At 34.2% G+C, this 20,711-nt stretch overlaps 1 protein-coding gene across 2 annotated transcripts in view; it reads right to left on the reverse strand.

The window, feature by feature from the left end:
- Positions 1-20,711, reverse strand: part of for (cGMP-dependent protein kinase for) — a 122,389-nt gene that overhangs the window by 62,565 nt on the left and 39,113 nt on the right. For both annotated transcript variants that reach the window (XM_076124174.1, XM_076124175.1), the window contains exon 2: positions 18,438-19,189. In XM_076124174.1, the coding sequence (XP_075980289.1) occupies positions 18,438-18,925 (488 nt within the window). In that variant the 5' untranslated portion in view covers positions 18,926-19,189. The remainder of the gene's footprint in view (positions 1-18,437; positions 19,190-20,711) is intronic.

A 20,711-nucleotide genomic window follows, 5' to 3' on the forward strand; every position in this document is an offset into this window, starting at 1 on the left:
GATATGAGTCTGCTTTTGTCTGGCTCTCGTCTGCGATAGGTTTAAACCAGACAATCAAGCTAAGCACTAAGCAGAAATAGTGTTTATAAAAAAATAATAACGATTCTGCCTCGGGCTTGCAGAGACATAATGAATAATCGTCTCAAGAGCATTGTAAATGAATTCAATCGTAAGGAATCAAATGGTACAGATCTAATGAGGTAATATGGCCTAAAGCAAAAAATACCGATCGTCTACTGAGTAGTACTGAGTCCCCTTGACTGATTGGCGAATGAGATCGATTGATATAATACGTTAAGATTTATTTCTTCTAACGAAGTGTTAAGCCAGGTGTCAAACTGGCCACGTTAAGCCACGCGTAGACGCCCAGTCTATGAAGGTGAATGTTTATTATTAGTACATTAAGATAATGTTGTCTGTTTGTATATAATTTAATTATATTCTCAGGTTATATTTAGAAAACCGTCTAGCAGATGAATTGTTTTTATTTTCTCATCGTCAGTCATTTATTAATGAGAAATAAAGTTCCATTTTTGTTTAGTCCTTAATTGAGCGATGCAGGCAAATATCAATATCTTTTATCGCACATCCGTTAAGCCGTTCGCTGAGTTGATGGATGTTTCTTGAGCGAAGTATCTTAGCTTATCATACATGCATTCTTTAGAACACACATTCGGCCGAAAAAGAACCGGCTAAAGAGACAAACATCCTTCTTAGATAACACTTTTATTATATGACTAAAGCTCCGTTTATTTCTTAGGCATGTGTCCAGAATACAGCAGTTGGAATACAATATGACAAAATGTAAGTGAAACGTTAAGCGATACATGTGCGAGGTAGCGGGGTAAAACGCGAGCTGAAACACTATCAAAAAGATTTCTTTATGATATTGCAGTTTTTATTACGAATAATTTAGTAATGTTTTTCCCCACGTACCGCTTAGTTAAGTCCTATATCACTTTTAGAAATACAATCTTAAAAAAACAACGCTTGTCCAAGATCTACAAAAACCCTGGCGGAGCGACGTTTTCACTCAATAATTATTCGCGAAGCTTTCGAAATGAGAAAAACCCGACTGTTTAATGTTTTACGTGCCTACTACGGGTTTTTAGTACTTGCAAGCGAACCAACAGGCTAAATATAGCAATCTATATCTTTTAATACACAAACAACTAATATAGTGTGTCTTAAATATTTTCCCTATTCCATTCACCGTCTGTCTGTTTTGTCATGTAACAAAAGCGTTGTATTTACATGAGTATTGTATTCAATAACTAATTGTAGCGTCTGGCTTTTGAACAGTAAGTCATGTAGTCAGTAACGCAATGCTGTACAGTCGGTACTTTCGAGTATCGAGAGTTTGACATTTAAAATGTACTGCAAAAATAGTTCTTACGACGCCCGCTAGAGGCGCATAACTTGTCAAACAAACTTTTGATAGCTAAGCGGTTGTCGGTAGTCGATAGTAGTAGAAAATGCGGTACAGATGTAAGTTGTGAGCGGTTGTGTATGAGAGAACTATACTAAGAGATAATTGTTAGATAGAAGCACAAAGTCATGTAATGTGCTGTTTGAGTTTACGCGTAACATAGTAAAATTGGAACGGACTTTGGATACCAGATTTGTGTCATCTGTTATAATTAAAGCTAATTTATTAGTTGCATAAAAGTGTACTTTTAAAACAATTTTATGTAGCTGTCTTTTAGCAGCAGAAAATTATGAAACTAGATTTAACAACGTAAATTCTTTCTTTGAAAAGAAAATCTAATGAATAAGTGAATGTTCCTTTCAGAGCGATAGAATAAAAAACAATTTAAAAAAAAAAATCAACTATACCACGTCATTAATCGAGTGTCAACATACTGCAAGTGTATATTCTACATTATACAAATAAGTAATTCTAAGGATTTATCAAAGACTTTCAAAGCTTATTAAATACTTTCACTACTCAATAACATGACCATAAAATTAAACTTCATCAGTACAGTGGACCTCAGGCTTAAAAAGTGATATCCAAACTGGCCGGACTAGCCATACGCGTGTAATCGGATTAGACTATAGATAACACGACCCGTTGACATGTCCGATAGCATTTATGTTACAAGTCGCATACGTAATAGGGCCTAGGGTTATAACGTTATAATTAACATAATCGTTATGAGAAAGGAATTAGTTTCGTTAATAGTTATCATGTGATTGTTGTTAGGTAGCGCTATCCCGTGGCTTTGCCTATGATTTCGTTCGCAACGACTTTTTGTCTTATCTATAGATTCTTATTTAGTAAATAGAAAAATAATGCTTTTTATACTTTGCTCGTGGCCCTTTCAAGGACTTTTTGAAACCAGAACTTGCATCTAACTTTTATGTCTGGCAGATCGACAACTAAACTCTACAATGATTGTACAACATATACTTTTTTTGTATAAATTTAATGTCTAATAAGTTAAGGTCAGTCAAAAATGCAATTAATATAACACCAGAAGTGTTCGTTATTCTAAAAGATTGACTACATACTATAAACAGCACTTGTAAGGTCATTGACTTAATATATTAGACAATTTCAGTAATTTTCCAAAAATATCTTCGACGTCGAACATAGCAACGTTATAATTATTTATATTACCTAATGATAATGTTTATATTCGCGAGCTAATCATAGTAATTGGTAATTGGAATCGGCGTCTCGACATTTGCGATACATATAAATTAAAGCGATTTCAACTACCGTTCATTTAAATAATTAATTTTCGGTGACAGTGAATAAATTTCATATAAATTGCCATTAGAGTACGTTTTAATAGTTTCGGTCATGTTCATGTTTTGCTTTTTATTAGCTAACTAGCTGACCCGCGCAACTTCGCTTGCGTCACATAAGAGAATCATAATTTTGCCCGTTTTTGTAACATTTTTCATTGGTACTCTGCTCCTATTGGTCGTAGCGTGATGATATATAGCCTATAGCCTTCCTCGATAAATGGGCTATCGAACACTGAAAGAATTTTTCAAATCGGACCAGTAGTTCCCGAGATTAGCGCGTTCAAACAAACAAACAAACAAACAAACAAACAAACAAACAAACTCTTCAGCTTTATAATATTAGTATAGATGAATAAATAGTGTGTTGATGTCAAAATGATGTATTGGACAAACATTTGATTAGAAGTCGTTATTTAATCAAGTACCGTAAAATATAATGTCATTTAATTCGGGCGAAATTTTGGAGTACGACCACAGATACCTAGGTATTTAATTTTATGACGAAGTTATGACGAATTTATATATAAAAAAAGGCTAAATTGAGGTTACTAAACTAGGAGGCAAGGAAACATTTGTACTATTTAAAAATGTTGTGGCGCGGTACCTCTTTACAGATTTTCAACAAAGGGTGCTAACTAAACCCAAAAGAACAAATATTCGTTTGAACTCACGTTCAATGCCATACGTAGACAGGTATTTCTAAGAGTAGTAGCCGCGTTATAAGCATGTTATCTAGTGGTAGTAGAGTTTGAGGCGCTCGTAGCCAACAGCCAGCTCATCGGTCGGTAAACGATCTGTGGATTAAGCAACCGTTGGCGCGGTCATTCTATAGATGGGTGACCGCATAGTGGTATTCGAACTGAGTGTCTCCGTGCTTCGGAGGGCACGGATGATAAAAAGTCGGTCCCGGTTGTTGTCTACTAAGATAACAGTCGTTAAGCCATGTCAAAGGCCTTTCGGGCGGCTTGGACAACTTTGACACTAGGTTGACCACTAACCATACGATAGATAGATAGATAGTGCGAGAATGAGAAGAATCTATTTCATAAATTTAATTATTTTTGTACATCGCAATCCCTAATCAACCTCGATCTAAAACCCTTCAAGCAATCATCTACTACAACCGCTAAATCATTATAAGTATTGAATAAATTATATTGACATCACAATATTCTCTATAAGGAGCCGATAAAGCATCTTGTATGGATAAGGAATAGGACATCCTGTGAGAATAATTACATAATATATCAAAGAACATAGAAAACATGTTTTATAACTTAACTTATTAATAGTAGGCGGGTTCCTAGTAAATGAATATCTTGATTCTTAGATAAAGTATAGAGGTGTAAATCAATGTGTTCTATTTATAGGAGAACTTGATATTCTTAGAGTAGGGAGATAAGTAAAGATAGACGCATGTCTGAAGAAAAAATATTGCTGAGCTTTCCCTCTTCCCCAAAGGACAGTAGAATTATATTTAAATAGTTTAGTACATTTTGTTAAATGTAAAATGCAGCTATTAGAGCAGAATAGAACATTAGACTTAAGAGACATTTCCACCGGACTGCACGAAACTCGGCTAAGGAACGGCTCCTAAATCGATACTGAAAAGCCAGTTATATTTAAGCTACTGTCAAAACAGTGACAATGATAAGAAAATATTAATTTCAAGCGTGTAGTGTATTGATATGTTGAACTTAAACATTATAGGCATACTTCACATTAAGATCTTGCTTATTAAAAGAAAAGAGGAATCAAATATTATATATCTTGACTCCGGTGAAACATACCCAAGAGGCGTGAATGTGATAGCGCTGTACAACGAATCATTTCCAAAACGATTTACAAGCGATTATTTTGAGTATCTGTCTTGTATAATGATACTGATTTGAATATAATCATATACTAAGAAATTCTGCAGTCACTTTCGAACTGTTTATTATTAAGCCAAATTGCCTCATTAAAAATGTGATATTGAATTTAGCCAATGTCTGCTTTTTTATATGCGTAATTATTCTGGAACGCTGCTTATTAAGAACGCAACGGTTAGCATTTTTTTTTGTACGGAATACTATTTTAACACGTTCTACGAAGAAGACTTCAGAAATCCTAAACATGTGACGCGTCCCGTATACCTTAAGTCTTAAGTTATATGCCGACAATGTTTCAATCCACCTCCTTATGCGCTTAAATTATAACCTTTTAAGATTCCAAGGAGCAATTTCTTATTTTAGTTAAAATTTCAGCAAACAAACGGGCCAATTTTGGGCGTATCACAATAATTATAATTAAAGAATTCAATATACCCGTTCTCGCGATTTGCAACTTTGCCTCTCGAGGTTTAACGCGGCATTTTCCCTGATAATTACATATAATTTTATTTATGCTTGCGGAGTAATCGTCTCTCAGTGCACTTATTTGGTGGTCCGCAATTTTTATTCGATTTTTAGCAAAAATACCGTCTGACAACTTGATAATTTAATGTTGCAATTATTTCTTCAACAATAAGACCGAGAATTGCGTAACAATTTGACTCCATGGAATTGCAATAAAATTGTCGATTGTAGATTATTATCACTGTTATAAAGTTGTACAAGTTTGTCAAAGTGATTTATTTGTATTCTGTGTACCGACACTGTCTGTGCAGCCGTGAAATTGATGAGGTGTGAATGAAACTGGACTCAAATCCGTGTAATATAAGTTTCTTTTTTCGTTACAAGAACTTGTCATTGCCTCGTGCCGCCCCTTTTTAAATGGCCATTAATTTGTCTTAACGTACCCACCTTACCCAGTTTTCGGAAATAAATTACGAAGTTGTTATTAATAGCGCTTCTGTATTATTGGCTCTATAAAAACGTTTTCACTTAATTCTGGAACGGGATTATTATTAAATTTAGCTCAACATTTGTCTATTTTTTCTTAGAAATGCGTATGTGAGAGTGTGGTCTGCTCTTGAGTATGTCAGACACGAAGAAATGTTATAGCGACCTAGTTATGAGTTTTCTATTCATAATCCCTTCATGTCAGTAATGTGTAAAATGTCTGTTTTACATGTCGTATGTTTCATGACAAACTTCCTTTAAATGTATATGAGACACGATGGAAACCGAAAAGCTTGGCATCTGCCAGTAAAACGTCTTTTATAATTTTGGCATACTTTTGTATTTAAATCAAAGACATTATCGCAGGTTACTTATACTATATAATCCGTTATATGGTTCTACACATGAAATGCAGTACATGCAACACGTTCTAGGAAAGTTATTAGAAACCATTCTAAGGTTCATTGACCCGACATTAAGTGACCACGAAGGCTAGATTGTACCACGGCCTTAAGACCGCAACACAGCAAAAGTTTGCGGGCACCGAAGACATTAAACGATCAAGCATCACGACTTTTATAAAAGTCAGGGTAACAAGAGCATTGAAGGTTCAGATAATCTGGGCTAAATGTTGGAAAGATGATTTGTCGCACTGAAACATGAATATTCAATTTAAACTTTTGACAGAGCGACCTAAGAGAGAATTATGACTTTTAATTATTACCGAAAATTACAAAAGAACTTATAAAAATATCAATTACCACAACAATGTTATAATGTTCTTGGTCGGACTCCTTTTTCAGCGTCTATTTTTCTTTGGCTGCGTTTTTAAGCAACTTTTTACAAAGTCGTATGAACTCATTGTTATGAGAAGCCAGAACAAGTCATAGGTACGTTTTTTCGTGTCTAAAGCCTGTCCACTTTCTCTATCAGCTGACGAATTAATATTCATCATTCATTTCTTTGTATTGTAAATCAATTTTACAAATACGTCTGGTATGTGTTTTTATCACAAGATTAATTATATCCGCGATAATTAGTAATTTGATTTGTAAACAAATCTTATCCTGTTATCATTGTTTTGTTATATGTAGGCGTCAGTCAAGTTTATCAATTTGAGTCAATCGTTTCGTGGAGACCTCCCACAATATAGTTTTTTATACATTCATTATCGACCGCAGATACGTGTATCATGTTAATTCTAGTACATTATGATAGTTGAAGAGCGAAACGAAATTTCTAGAAATTGAAGTGACAGTCAAATATAAATAGAGCACAAGACACTTTTCAAACTTTATATCTTCATTACCATCTTTTTATATTTCTCATAAGTATGTTAAAGTATTTTCTGCAATTTTCCTTAAGATTATAATTATATTATCGTCGTCGGACGTCCGTTAGCTGTAGAGCTGTTATATTTACGCGCACTATGAATGTCAACTTGAGACATATTTTAATTTAATTTATGAACTTGTGGTTGCGGTTAAACCTACAATGTGACATGAAGCGAATAAAAAGTTTAATAGGCTTTTCGAAGCGCCTTGAGAGCGAAAACACTTCTTATATCCTCCTCATTATGTGTAATGACGCCTTCTGTTGACGAAAATACGCACTTGAATGATCATTACAGAAATATTGACGAATATTTATTTTCAAAATGATTTTTCTTCTGTCTTTATTTTCGTAATTTCTACACTAAACTTTCTAAAATACGTAAAACTATCATAAAAGCGACATTTCTTTTGATTTTTTAGATTCTTTTAGCAAGATTATTTGGCGGAACTACGTGGGAGTCCGATTTCGATCTGGAATCTCCGGAGACATGGGTTGTTCAAAGACGACCGCTTTCGTCCCGCGTCACGGTCGGAAGTGGGCAGTTCTCGTCCACCGGCTCACTTCCGCCACTTAATAAAGTCCTATTCGTCACGAATTAGGGCTGTCACGAGACACCAATCGATAACCTGTATCCCAGGTCGAGTTACATTCATAGCAGTATGTGTGTGTACCGCGGTTAGCAAAACACCTGTCGCGGTTACGCAATAGTGTTGTAACAAAACATCAGGACTATTTATACTTCTTATTGTTAGGGATTATTTACTGATGGTAGAAGTCGTAAGAAATTTATGGATCATCGTAATATAGGTAGATTAAAGTTGTTTATAATAATGAAACTAAAACACTACAATATACCAATCAATATAAATACTAACGATTTATTTATGTTTCAGAAATTTATAGGATAATCAAAGTTGTGAGCACTAAGTTGAAACAAAAGACGGAATAGCTTTCAATTATTTTAAACGATAAGTTAACTCGCCGAGTCTCGTGATCCGCTAACAAAGGCGGCGACAAAACAATCAATTAGAGTTCCCCTTTACTTGTCAAACAATTTTGAACCTTATAGCAAAGTCATGCGGACAGTATTTTTAGAATGCATAATTCTTAAATATTTGTCTTCTTAGGCATGTCACGCTAAGATAAGAAGTGACCAAATCAAATAAACAAAACAATAATGACCAAAGTCACATGACATGTCACTGATGCAAGTGCTGCTATATTTAGAACTGTTGCCACGACCTAATAGGTATGTACGTATGGAGAGATAACTGATTGATGGACTTATATTATGTTCATGTTAAATTAGGTCCGATAACGACTAACGAAATTTTATCAACGATAAAATAATACTATATCGGAAAATATGTCAGCATAAAATATGAGGAAATGGCGCTAAAATCTTTCAGGTACTATATCTATAAAAATCAATTAATAATAATAGCAGTTGTGCGATTCTGTACAATCGGTACTGTCGAGTATCGAAAGTTTGACATTTAGAATGTACTGCCAAAATAATTCCTACGACAGAGGCGCTGATCAAATTTTTAAACAAAATTCTCGATGACAGGTCGGTTGTCGGTAGTCAATAGTAGTAGAGAATCGAGCTACTGTAGCAATTATTTTAATTCAAAAAACAGATAGGGCTCAATTACAAACCGAATTAAACTCATAAGAATCAGTATTTCTCTATGAAATTGAAGAAAATAGTAGTGTTTCATGCAAAAGGTTTTCGTGTAAAAACTAGGTTTATTCTATTTACAGATTGAAAATATGATCTCGATAGTTTCTCGAAATATCGTGTTACTTATCGCGGTCGAAGCTTGTCTCTCCATGTAAGTACAAAGATTATCTAATGTCAATTTAAATAAATTGCTTCATATTTCATCGTGATTACTTGCAATGGTTTCCTTATTTTATAATAACCGACTTTGAGCGTAGTGACTAAGTTCCTATGAATCAGAAAGTGAACCTTCACCGTATCTTATTCAGCTCATCGACAGGTGATTAAAGCTGTCTATCCTTCTAAGATTATAACTGCGAAAGTTTGTATGGATATTTGTTAATCTTTGAGATAAAATCTCTTGAATGAAATTCATATGTAAATGTGCTTTTTAGTATAGAACATATTTTCACGAATTAGACTATCAATATTGTTTTCTGGAAAATCTTATATTAATAGTTGAAGAAGATATCGATAGTTTGCCAGCTCTAAAATAAATTCCTGTAGAATGCATGCGTGGAAACGGTTACCGTTCTAATTATACAATTAATAAGGAATTCAATTTTGAAAGACGAATAAGAAATTAAAATGAAATACAAAATTCAAGCCATTAAGAATATTAATTGCAGTATTTGATCAAATTCGGCTCCGAATGTACTTCAGTCGTATGCACTGAAGAAAAAAGTATTCACTTTGGCATTCATGACCCTAAATTATATTTAAATATACATCAATTTCTATTTATAAATACGAAATAGTGACACATTTAACGCAAGAAAGCATAGTAATTGGTACGTGACAAAGGGATCTGCAATTTTAAGGTAATCCGACTCTATTGTGGTATAAAATATTCCGATCACGTACTGTTAAGGTTGATTGTTTAATCACTATTAATCAGTATTGATTGTCACACACACGTGATTCACCCATAGGTCCGGTCTTTGATCATCAGATGAAATGGTTTTTCCAGTATTGGGCAATTTTACAATTTTATTCACATATTGTATTCTAACCACAAATAAGACCTACCATAGACGAGCCATAAGGTAACATCATAGACCAAACGATTTAAAAAATATAATACATGGAACAGAACAATTCCGATTATTCTGTATAGTATTTAAGTCCATACTTTGAATACGTGCGCTTTTCTAATATCATATCATTCAATATTCACTATCTAATTTCTTTTTTTAAGCTTTTTTTTAAGCAACTGCCGTACTAAGAATTGCTCTCTTTGACAATAGGAGCATACATCACATTCATAGAGCCATTTGTGTTAATATTTTTATTTGCTTGAAGACAACACGTAGGGCATTGAAACAATACATTTTAAATCATATTTAAATATAGACAAATGTGCTGCAGTTACATTTTATAAGTATTTATACATGCCAGTACTAAATTATAAAACAGATGTAGACAACATTGCAACCAAATATGGGCAAGCGTATTTGTTAATGTATTTGTAAAATGCAAGTTATTCTACAACGCCTAGTTCTAATTCGATTAAACATGTTCGCGATAAAAATAAATAACATAGTTGAAATTAATTAATGGAAACTCTCCCACAAAGGTAGAGATATGACTATAAAGTTAATGGCTTGAAATAAAGTGTACTTAAATGGTGAGGAATAACAAGTTTATTTGTCGCTAAGATCAACACAAGTGATGGGCACACGCGTTCAAAGAATGATCAACGTACCTACTATGATCTCAAGAAAAAAAAATGTGAATTCGAAAAAATATCCACTACCTACATTAAAATAGTAAGTTAAGAGTAAAGAATGTATATTAATACTAGCTTCTGCCCGCAACTTCGTCCGCCTGAAAAAAAATCCCGGGGAAAAAGTTCTCTTTATGTTGGTGCAGGTAATAAACTATCAGTACTTTCATAAAAAGAAATCCGAGAGATAAAGAGTAACAGGCAAAAAGACATACATATATCCATCCTCATAAATCGCATTATAATATTAGTAGGATATTGTTTTCGCTTATTGAAGAAATGAAAGCAAATGTATCGTTTAAGCTGATAAATATAATTGGCAGAAAGAAAGAAATGCAAATATCAATACAGAGAATTGAAGACAAGGACAGAACTAATTGTCTGCCCGACAAGCAGACGATGATCTACTTGATATAACTACTTGCACAATAATAAAATATTATGTAAGAGACGCTATTCTGTGAAAATATACCTTATTTATTTATCATTAAATAATACACTTCTATGTGCACTTGGCCAGCATGGTGGACTAAAAGCCTAACCCCTCCCCCTCATTTGGGAGGAGACCCTTGCCCTGCAGTGGGACAGTAATCAGTAAAAAAATGCACTTTTAAAAAATCTTTATAAGTGAAGATACGCTGCTGTATCATTTATGGTACAGTCGATCAAAGGCTTGACACAAATCCACGTGCACGAATGCATGCTTAATGCCTCTAGTTTCTGTCTCAAGTTATTACACTTTATACACACAACATATCGCTTTAAGAGAGCAATAAAATTAATTCACAAAATCATAGAATTGCTAGTAGAAAACATAAAGTTATGGCACGGTATTGCATTCCTATTACTTCATTCCGATCATCTGTGTTTGGACCCGTGTCAAGATTTCGTGCTAATTCAAGCCAAATAATTGACGCGATTATGGCATTACTTATGTATTTTCGGAGCAAATATGACAACTCAATAATATTGAGCTACTGCACCAAATTTAAGTACACGTGTTGCATACAGACTCGAATAAATAATTATAGTGATTACCACTCAGAATTACGGTTGATATTTTCTTTCTTCAAATCGTGTGTTTTGTGTAACGACTTGAAGGTACTCATCAGTTTCAAGCACGAGACAAGTGGTTAAGGTTTTAAACAAGACCAGTTATCAGTCCTTCAAAATTCAAGAGTTTGAATACTGAACGTTTCGTTCACATACCTATCACATGAACATATCTATACTAATATTATAAAGCTGAAGAATTTGTTTGTTTGTTTGAACGCGCTAATCTCAGGAATTACTGGTCCGATTTGAAAAATTCTTTCAGTGTTAACCCATTTATCGAGGAAGGCTATATATTGTCACGCTACGACTAATAGGAGCAGAGTATCAGTAAAAAATGTTACAGAAACGGGGAAAAATTTCACACATTCTCTCTAATGTGACGCAATCGAAGTTGCGCGGGTCAGCTAGTAATTCATTTAAATAAAATTTACAAACAATGATAAATAGTAATATGCTATAAATAAAATAAAGTCAGATCAAATAAGATCAGAGAAATCAAGCGTGACTAAACATATTAGAATTACAACACTATTACGAACACATCGTACATTAAACGTTTATCATAATGACAAATGGTTGATTAAAGACCGCGTTAACCCACAAATCACCATTTGCCAAGCTCTCGATGTGACAGTTTTACGTGACCTACATTTAGGTTTTGCAGGTAATATACTACTTGTGAGTTCTCGCCGACAATTGATGGACCAATTAAAAAGAAACGAAACGTTCTGTTATCATTTTCGACCAGTTGTTTAAATAAATGGGAACAGAAGTGACGGTTTCAGAAGTAAATCAACTTTCGCTTTTTTGTTCTCTTAAAATTTATGTGAATTGATAGTCTTGTGTACTTATCGTCAAGTGTTATCAGGTCGTAAGTTAATTCGAAGCTTTAACGTCAATAAATCTTTACGTTCTTGGCGCTTTTCTGATAAAAATTGGGCATTCTGTATAATGAGATGTATTTTCATCGTTTAAACAAAGCTCTTTTAAAGATATTATCAATACCAATATATTGATGTTCTGAGCTCATCAATGAATTTAATCATTACTTGTTACCGCACATCTTTTACTAATTGAACTCATTATTTATATATAATACAAATATTATTTTGAATGCAAGGCGATACGTTATTTAAAAGTTGTTTTGATTAATGTAAGTGACAAAGAGTGACAGATAAAAATAAAATAGTAAACTGCATCGTGTCTGAGTGAACATGACAATCTAAAATAGGTCATACCTCTGTATGTAGTCACGTTAGCAAGCACAATCCGAGCAAAACTAGTAGCAACCGCCGGTACAAAGAAATTAAAACTGGTTCGATGTTCTTGACTAAATAGCGTGCATTGCATTCATTTGTTTCAAAGATAAGGGTTAGGTCAAAGTCTACATGTTTTCAAATTCCCACTCAGACATTCTAATTAAGATCAAGTCGCTTTATGTCAAGGGAAGAAATTCAAGTAACTTTATATCAAAATAAAAAGAAGTATAATTTGTTTGGATCAGCAATTATAAGACAATAATAATTATGTTCAAGTTTAATCCAAACCAATTAAAAGGCATGACATACGTAGCACCATATTTATTGCTTAACATTAAGGCGTGTTGCACCCAAATAAAAGATGCGAATAAAACCAAAATATATTGCATAACGATATTTTACGATATACTTATACGAAGGCGAACATCGGAGTTCGGAGCACCAGTTAATAGACATCCGCAGCCTCGTAAAGTAGTGGTTGCGCAGGACAACCTTATACAGGGATTCGACTTTTATACGTTTCCACACAACAATGGCAACTGGTACCGCGCTGATATTTACGACATTACGAAACTTGAGAATAAATTAGATAAAAAAAGATTGAGGACATTACCAAAACATTATTCTCATAGAAATGCAAAAATACGCAGAGCCACGCGTCATATGTATGGAAAGGAAAAAATATAATGTAAATAATATTGTAAGTCAGATCTGTACATTCAGAATGGTGCAGTACGCAAATTAATCGTATAAAGCGTTGTAAAAACGTTCGAGGTATTCGGACTAATTAGCGTACTTTTAAAACATAATTCGCTTATCTCCGACCTAATTTGGCCACAATTAGGTATAATAAAACATCTGCAATAAAGTCGTAATGCTGTAGATATCCTTACAATTTCATTAAAAGTTACAGCCATGATGTCCTTCTTTGGCACTCAGACACAGTACTTGAACAATAAAACGAAGTCAGATTGTCGTTGAATCACTTGACACACATTTGTGGTAAAAGAAATTCTTACGGCAACCATCAAAGATATCTAATTTGAAATTGATGGAGAAACCTATTTAGGATCTAATATCTATAAAGAATCCAATTAATGACTTTAGGTTGGGAACACTACACTATAAACCTACTGCAATATGTAAATAATGTTAGCAACTTATCTGCGATCTTGAAATTTATAGTCGTGAGTGGAGAATGCATATCTAATGGTTAAATTATGTCGATGTGTTCAGATATTTATAGGTCGATTATATTATGAGTGAACAATGAGAGATAAATAAATGAAGTTGCGTAATTTTATGTGGAATTATTGCTTCTTCATGTTTATTTTAACTAAACTAGACAAAAGTAATACTATGACAGACTGAGAAGAATATTAAGTATTTATTCCATGGTAGGACCGGCTTTTCATGTTATTTTTTCAAAGATTTTACCTCGTTGAGTAAGTTTAGGCCTTAGGCTTCGTTAATATTTATCAATAATCTTAAGTAGTATGCTAATATGCTTGTAGAACCTAAAACGCTAAAATTCTATTAATAGTTAACACACGTTAATTTATTTAAAATTACTCGTTTATCTTCGTAACTGAATAATTTTGGATACAACATGTTTTAAAGAGAAATAAGCCTGATTTGTCATAGTTTCTATAAAATTATATTTGTACAAAAACTATACATAGCTAGATTATTTCATAAATCATCCATTTCACCACGTTGGATACAATAACTGGTAATATTTCGAGCTAAGTTTCCAGCTCGGTGGGTTTATTTACACTGGCTGTTCATGGTTCGCTTATAAAGTTCAAAGGCAAAAATAATTGTTTTACAGTACATAATTTTGCCAGAGCCGTATGTTTTAAAAAATATTAATAAAATCTAATTTGAAATGTATTGTTGTTTACGCCTACCATTCTTAAACTCACAGAATCTATTTATATCATCTTCCAAAATGTATTTTCGTAACAGATTATTCTCAGTTAGAAACAAAAGACTTCTAGTAAACAGTTACGTGACTAATTTAATCTTTGTATCACAAATTCTTTGTTTCGAAATTATACTTTGCTTTCCTGGTATTTTTAGCACAAAGACATTGGATTCCTTATCAATATACTTAGTCAGAATGTCAACAGCTTGTTCATCATCATCACTGAAACTACTCTGCATTATCGCTTTTCAATCTATACTTTAATTATTTCAGACATATTGCTAGTAAACAGATACAATATTATCGTATTCACATTATCATTCGATGTCAAATCAAAGCAATTTATTGACTCGCTGTCTGCATATGAACGCAAAATTCCAACAATCTGCATAAGATACGTTTGACAGGGACAAGTGATACAGAAATGTTATTTAGTATCGACCGAGCCGATAACTATGTAAATGAAAAGACGTCAGTTATAAGTTAAGTACATAAACGTTTTAACAAACATTTTAACAAAGAAGGCGTACAACTGACTGATATTATTAATGAAGCGTTCAGTATGGCAAGTTGTTCTACATTATTAATTAGTTAATGTCCGACATAGTACGGCCTCAACCTTGGATAGCCTAACCTTTTGAACACCATAGTCTCGATTATCTAGTACAAACAAAACATGCACGTTAAATACACTTAAACCTTGACATGGTAACAATTAGAGTCTAAAGTGACATACCTACGTGTTAAACATTTAAATACATTTTAGGGCTTTTAAGTCAATCTTACTACATACAGAACCTCATTTTTTGTGATAGAGTTATTGTATAGTTATTTAATTGTATTTCGAGTGTACGTATTGTTAAAATATTAATTATGATCACGTGAAAATGAATACTGATACTGACCCTACTAGCACATAGGTATAATTACTCTGATTCCTTTACAGTTTTTCTCAGAATATCGTGTGTCCATTTATATTCTCAGCCCTTGCGGTTAATACAAATCTGTCTCAGTAAATGTCAACCGTCATGGTGACCGCTTTACATTCAAAGGTCAAACTTTTCACGTGCGTTTTAGAATTGAAGAAATTATTGTAAAAGTTGGAGCTACATATGATGCATCAAAATACACAATAATGGCATTGCGGAACGAGAACGTTTGAAGCGTACGAGTGTGATGGGACAACGATAAGGACAATCATAAAGGTTATCTAATCTCCTTGAACCGCCACTTTTTGACTGTATTTTTAAACTGCTAATAAATGCTAATGAAAAACCCGTAGGGCTTTATCTGGATCGTCGAGTACCTTTTCAAGTACAAGGAAACAAAGCTAAATTATGAGATCATATACTGTTGTCGACAACAAATGATATGAAATGTAACGCACCTCAACAATTTCCATTTGAAATCGAATAAAACTACAAAGTTATATCGAGCAAGCATATTAACACAGAAGGAGACTCATAAAATGTCAAATTAATTAAAATAACTGCGATATTATGCGTAATAGCAATTTAATTTGCAGTTTGTTTTTGCAACTTGGATGTTGTTAATGAAGGCAAACATGAAGGATAAGCGACGTAAGCTATCGATTCCTTCCCACATGACGCCGAAGCGAATACTAATCGACATATTTAAATACATTCTATCATTCACACTAGTCCCATATACGAATTAATAAGTTAAACAGTGTAAGAACACAAAATATGGACTGAAACCGATACAGCTGACAACTCAATTGTGCGTGAAGTAATGAAATTAATAGCGAGTGTTGTTATGAAAACACGTTCAGCGTTCATAATTCTGTAAATCTATGTTAGTTTTTGTTTATGTAACAATAAATTCGTGTAATTTATACGGTTGGACAAAATGAAAAATACTACTACGCACTATGAAATACTGATCATCAGGTTGATTTTTTCCCTTGACTGAATGGGTTTAGTTCTTCGATCTGAGTTTCAATTTTATACTTTAATTAGGTCTCCGCACATTCCTCTCTTAGTAAAATGAGTAGTAGGTACTATGACCTATATGGTAATGGCTAATGCTAGGGTTTTTATTTTACATATATGTAAAGTAATTTCAAGAAGAGGCCGTCTCCTACTAGCATTCGCGCGTCTCTTAAAGCTCATGAAACCGCTAAAGGTGTTTTACTAATTGTATTTATTACACAAGGTAATTAACAACATTTTTGCATTAAGCATACATAAAATGTCACAGCATTAATGAGGTTATGCATAATTGAAATATTGCAATAACGTATGAAGAGGAAAATTGCTGAATTGAAGAAATAGTATAATTTCACCATCTGCATACAACTGTCATCTCATCAATTCAATGTTAGCATAAACTGTTGGCTTAGACCTTGCGAATTCTTTTGTTATCTACAACCGGCTGATTGTGGAAACTTGTATCACGTGGCTTTAAACCTTCTATTTTTCGTCTCACTGATCCCTAAATAAACTGAGGGTAATTAAGAAGATTTACTATCCGTAAATATGTCAACTGTTACTGCATATGTTGTGTTCTACGTAACGATTGTGATATAATATGAATAAGATCATTTTCATTCATATTGCCAAGCATCGGGGTGCAAATTTCAAAACCATCTTAATTTTTTCTCCGTTTTCATTCATTAGGTTAAAGACCTATAAGCTTCTTTAGGATACAAATAACAGAACAACCAAACAACTGTCTAAATATTATGAAAAACATCGTGAAGATCAAATCGGTTACAGTTTCTGTGTAAGGCAATATTTGATATTTGTAGGTACATCCATAACCTTGTTGAAATATGTCCAAAAGTAATTTTTGAAATAATATTTAAATAACAAATAATTTACTCTATTTACACGTAAGAAAGGTTGAATATGAACTTCTGAATTTGAGAGTCACGACTCTAGAATTAACGCCAGCGTCTTCAAACGAGACGAGACGATGCGAATGATCTTAGTTAGTTAGTACACAAGTATTTATATTGTGAATCATTATTAAATTATCTGTATAAGATTTGGTTCTCATGTGTGATTTGCCAAACTGTATGAAGAATAGTAGAACAATCTTGTAGAAATATCTTCAACTACTGGCTTTATAGTGCCTAAATGCTACAGTTTATATGTAAAGCAATAAGATGGAAGTTTTGAAGTAAATAGAAACAAAGGTCTTTGTATAGCTGCTTCAATAGTTAACAAATGCCATGTTGATACTGATAAACCATCAAACAAGGAAAGCGATCACGTCAGCCCCCATGTTTAGTACGAACGTTTGTCAAACATGTTCCGTGTTAAAAAAGTTTTCATTATTACACAAGATATCTGTATTATTCCATATCAAAATTTGGTCAACAAATAAACGACTTATATTTTTATCTAGTATTGTACCAGCACATGTTTAGACACAATTGCACTTTATAAATACAAATCAAAATCAATCAATGACAATAAAATACGTTGGATGAATTAATTAGTTCTAGAATAGATCCGGTGATCTGACATGAGATCTGAGATTACGCAAGATTTTACGACTTGTGTTGTGTGTTTATGTCGGGTATTATTTAAAGTATTGCTTTGCACGCAACAGGTGCAAGTTAATTAACACTCAGTATATCTACGTTCACTCCCACCCGTCAGAAAAGGTATGAACTATTATCTGCCAACTCAACTGTTACTAACATAAACGACCGCCTGTCTAACGTTCTCTATTTCTACTTAACTATTAAATAAATAATATGCTAAACGGCAATAAAAAGATTACCTAATTTATCTGATATGTTTTGAACGTGAACACGTCTTAGTTATCTAAATTCGTTGATAACATAAAGATAGGTACTCACGCTTCGCTCTTGTCGTAGATCGGGAATGTCTGGTGAGTCAGGTCCTGCAGGGACGAGCTCGTCTGCGGCTCGGCAGAGATACCCTGAGCTCTCTGTTTCCTGGGAGCCCGCGAGCCCCGGGCGTACTGCTGATACGGGAACACGCTCTGCAACTTGTCCAGTTGCGAGCGTAGTTCCAGCATCTCCTGGTCCCGTTGCTTAAGCAACGCCTCCAGTTCCCTAATTCTCTCTATAAGTGGCTGCATATCGTTCGTCATAGTTGCATTGGCAACACAATTTTCAGAATCCGCGTTCATCGCGCTAGGAGTCCCCATTATCCCGTTTAATTCGATCTCTCTATACGTTTCGTTTAAAGCACGTCTATCGCCGTTCACTGTGGGCGCCACGGTAAGCGCTCCTCCTCCTGTGTTCACTAAGGCCCTCGGCTCATCGTCACCAGCTGCTCGCTGTGACGATCCAAAGCAAAGGGTGTCGAAACACACGCGCATTCACTCGGCTACCGAGCACTGAACGGAATCACTAGGATTACACTTGTTTAGTTAAAGTTAACGTTTTAGTAGAGTCCACTGGCACTGTTGGTGTGTATTGTGTGTAACGGTCCGTGAGCACAGTCGAGCTGGGAAGCGCAGGATGTGTGTGGGCCGGGTGCGTGCGAGTCGTGCGGCGCGGGCGCGGACGAGCGGAGTAGTGTAGATACGCGCGCGCCGCCTGGCCGCTACCGTGGAGTCAGCCCCGCGTGCCTCGCCACCGCCCTGAAAATATACCATTTCTTGTTTTATTGTTGTGCTTCTTATCACTGCTTAATGTTTTAATCAAATGAAAAGGAGCTGAATAAAGAAAGATGAAATATATAACCCATTTCATTTTCAATAAATATGCATTTTAACGAGAACAGAATGAGGTTTGATGTCATAAAAGTTCAACGGAAATAATGAATGAATGACGCTTTGTGCACACTCAATACTTTATTGCACTGCCGGTAAAATGTTCGTGGTTAATTATGTATTATAATAAAACGGAGAACACAACACATTTTTAACAAAAACATTTTTCTCAAGGAAAGATCAAGATTAGGAACTGGAACGGGAAAACGGAAAGGAAAATTTTACAGTTTACCTACTTATGTCTATCCACTTATGAACGAAGAATCCAATGTTTTATCAAAATATATTTTGACGCGCTACTTCTGAAGTGATTTTACAATACAATTGACGGCTTATCAATAACGTACCGAGTTTAAGGGGCGATAAACGCTGTATCTGTTTACATCTGCTAAGAAAGATCACTGATCACCTGATGCATACGCAATAAGTCTACCACATGACTGTTTGTATCTAATCGTCAATCTTTTATTTGACATAGCACGAGGACATTGATATCCATTGAAACGACAGCTATGTAGTTTAAAAATACGTAACCGAAAGAAACAGTAGTGTTCATTTTAACGCGACACCTAACACTGAACGCGAACGGATGTTTGATAGGAAACATACGCAGCGATTGTTAATTGCCTCTTTGATAGTGTGCAAGAAAATGTCATTGCTAACGTTGGCCTCAAAACTAATGGCTGTTTACGATACGAAGCACGTGGTACGACACAAATTTTCCGTGATGGAAAGTCTCATATTATAAATATAAAGCTATAATTATGTTGTTGATATTCCTAAAAGTGTTGCGAACGTTGCAAGGGATAAGAAACCGGTTAATTATATTATAATTACAAGTCACACAAACATGTTCATCGAACGTGATAGTTAGAGAGCAAGTCTACTCAAGCTCTATATTAAGAAATCAATCTCTAACACGACATACGACACTTAAGAGATTAAAATGAATAGTATTAGAGATAAACTGAAAGTTTGAAAGGCGCCTTACATTTTATAATTGTATATTGCGAAGGATATTAAGACATGTGAAATAATTGCACTTCTATTATAGAAAGCGAAGTTAAAAATAGACGAGACATAAAAAAGGAAGGCGGGCTCCCAACTGTACAAATAATATGATGTTAGTAAAGAAAATATAGTGGATGCGACAGACTCAGGGCACGCGGCCAATAATAATAGAATTCGTAAAATCAAAGTGAAGTAAACACAAATATTTGAACGTTAATTGTGAGCTGTCATAAACCAAACATGGGAAATGAATTCAATTTAATAAAATGCAAGGGTTTTCTGATATTCTACAGGAAATATTACACTTTAAGAATCTCTCATAAACAGCACGAGCTTTGCTTCAAACTTGGATGTATTTTGGCTACACAAAGTTTCGAAA

Source organism: Anticarsia gemmatalis, chromosome 16 (genome assembly GCF_050436995.1).
Source record: "Anticarsia gemmatalis isolate Benzon Research Colony breed Stoneville strain chromosome 16, ilAntGemm2 primary, whole genome shotgun sequence".
Taxonomy (NCBI): Eukaryota; Metazoa; Arthropoda; class Insecta; order Lepidoptera; family Erebidae; genus Anticarsia; species Anticarsia gemmatalis.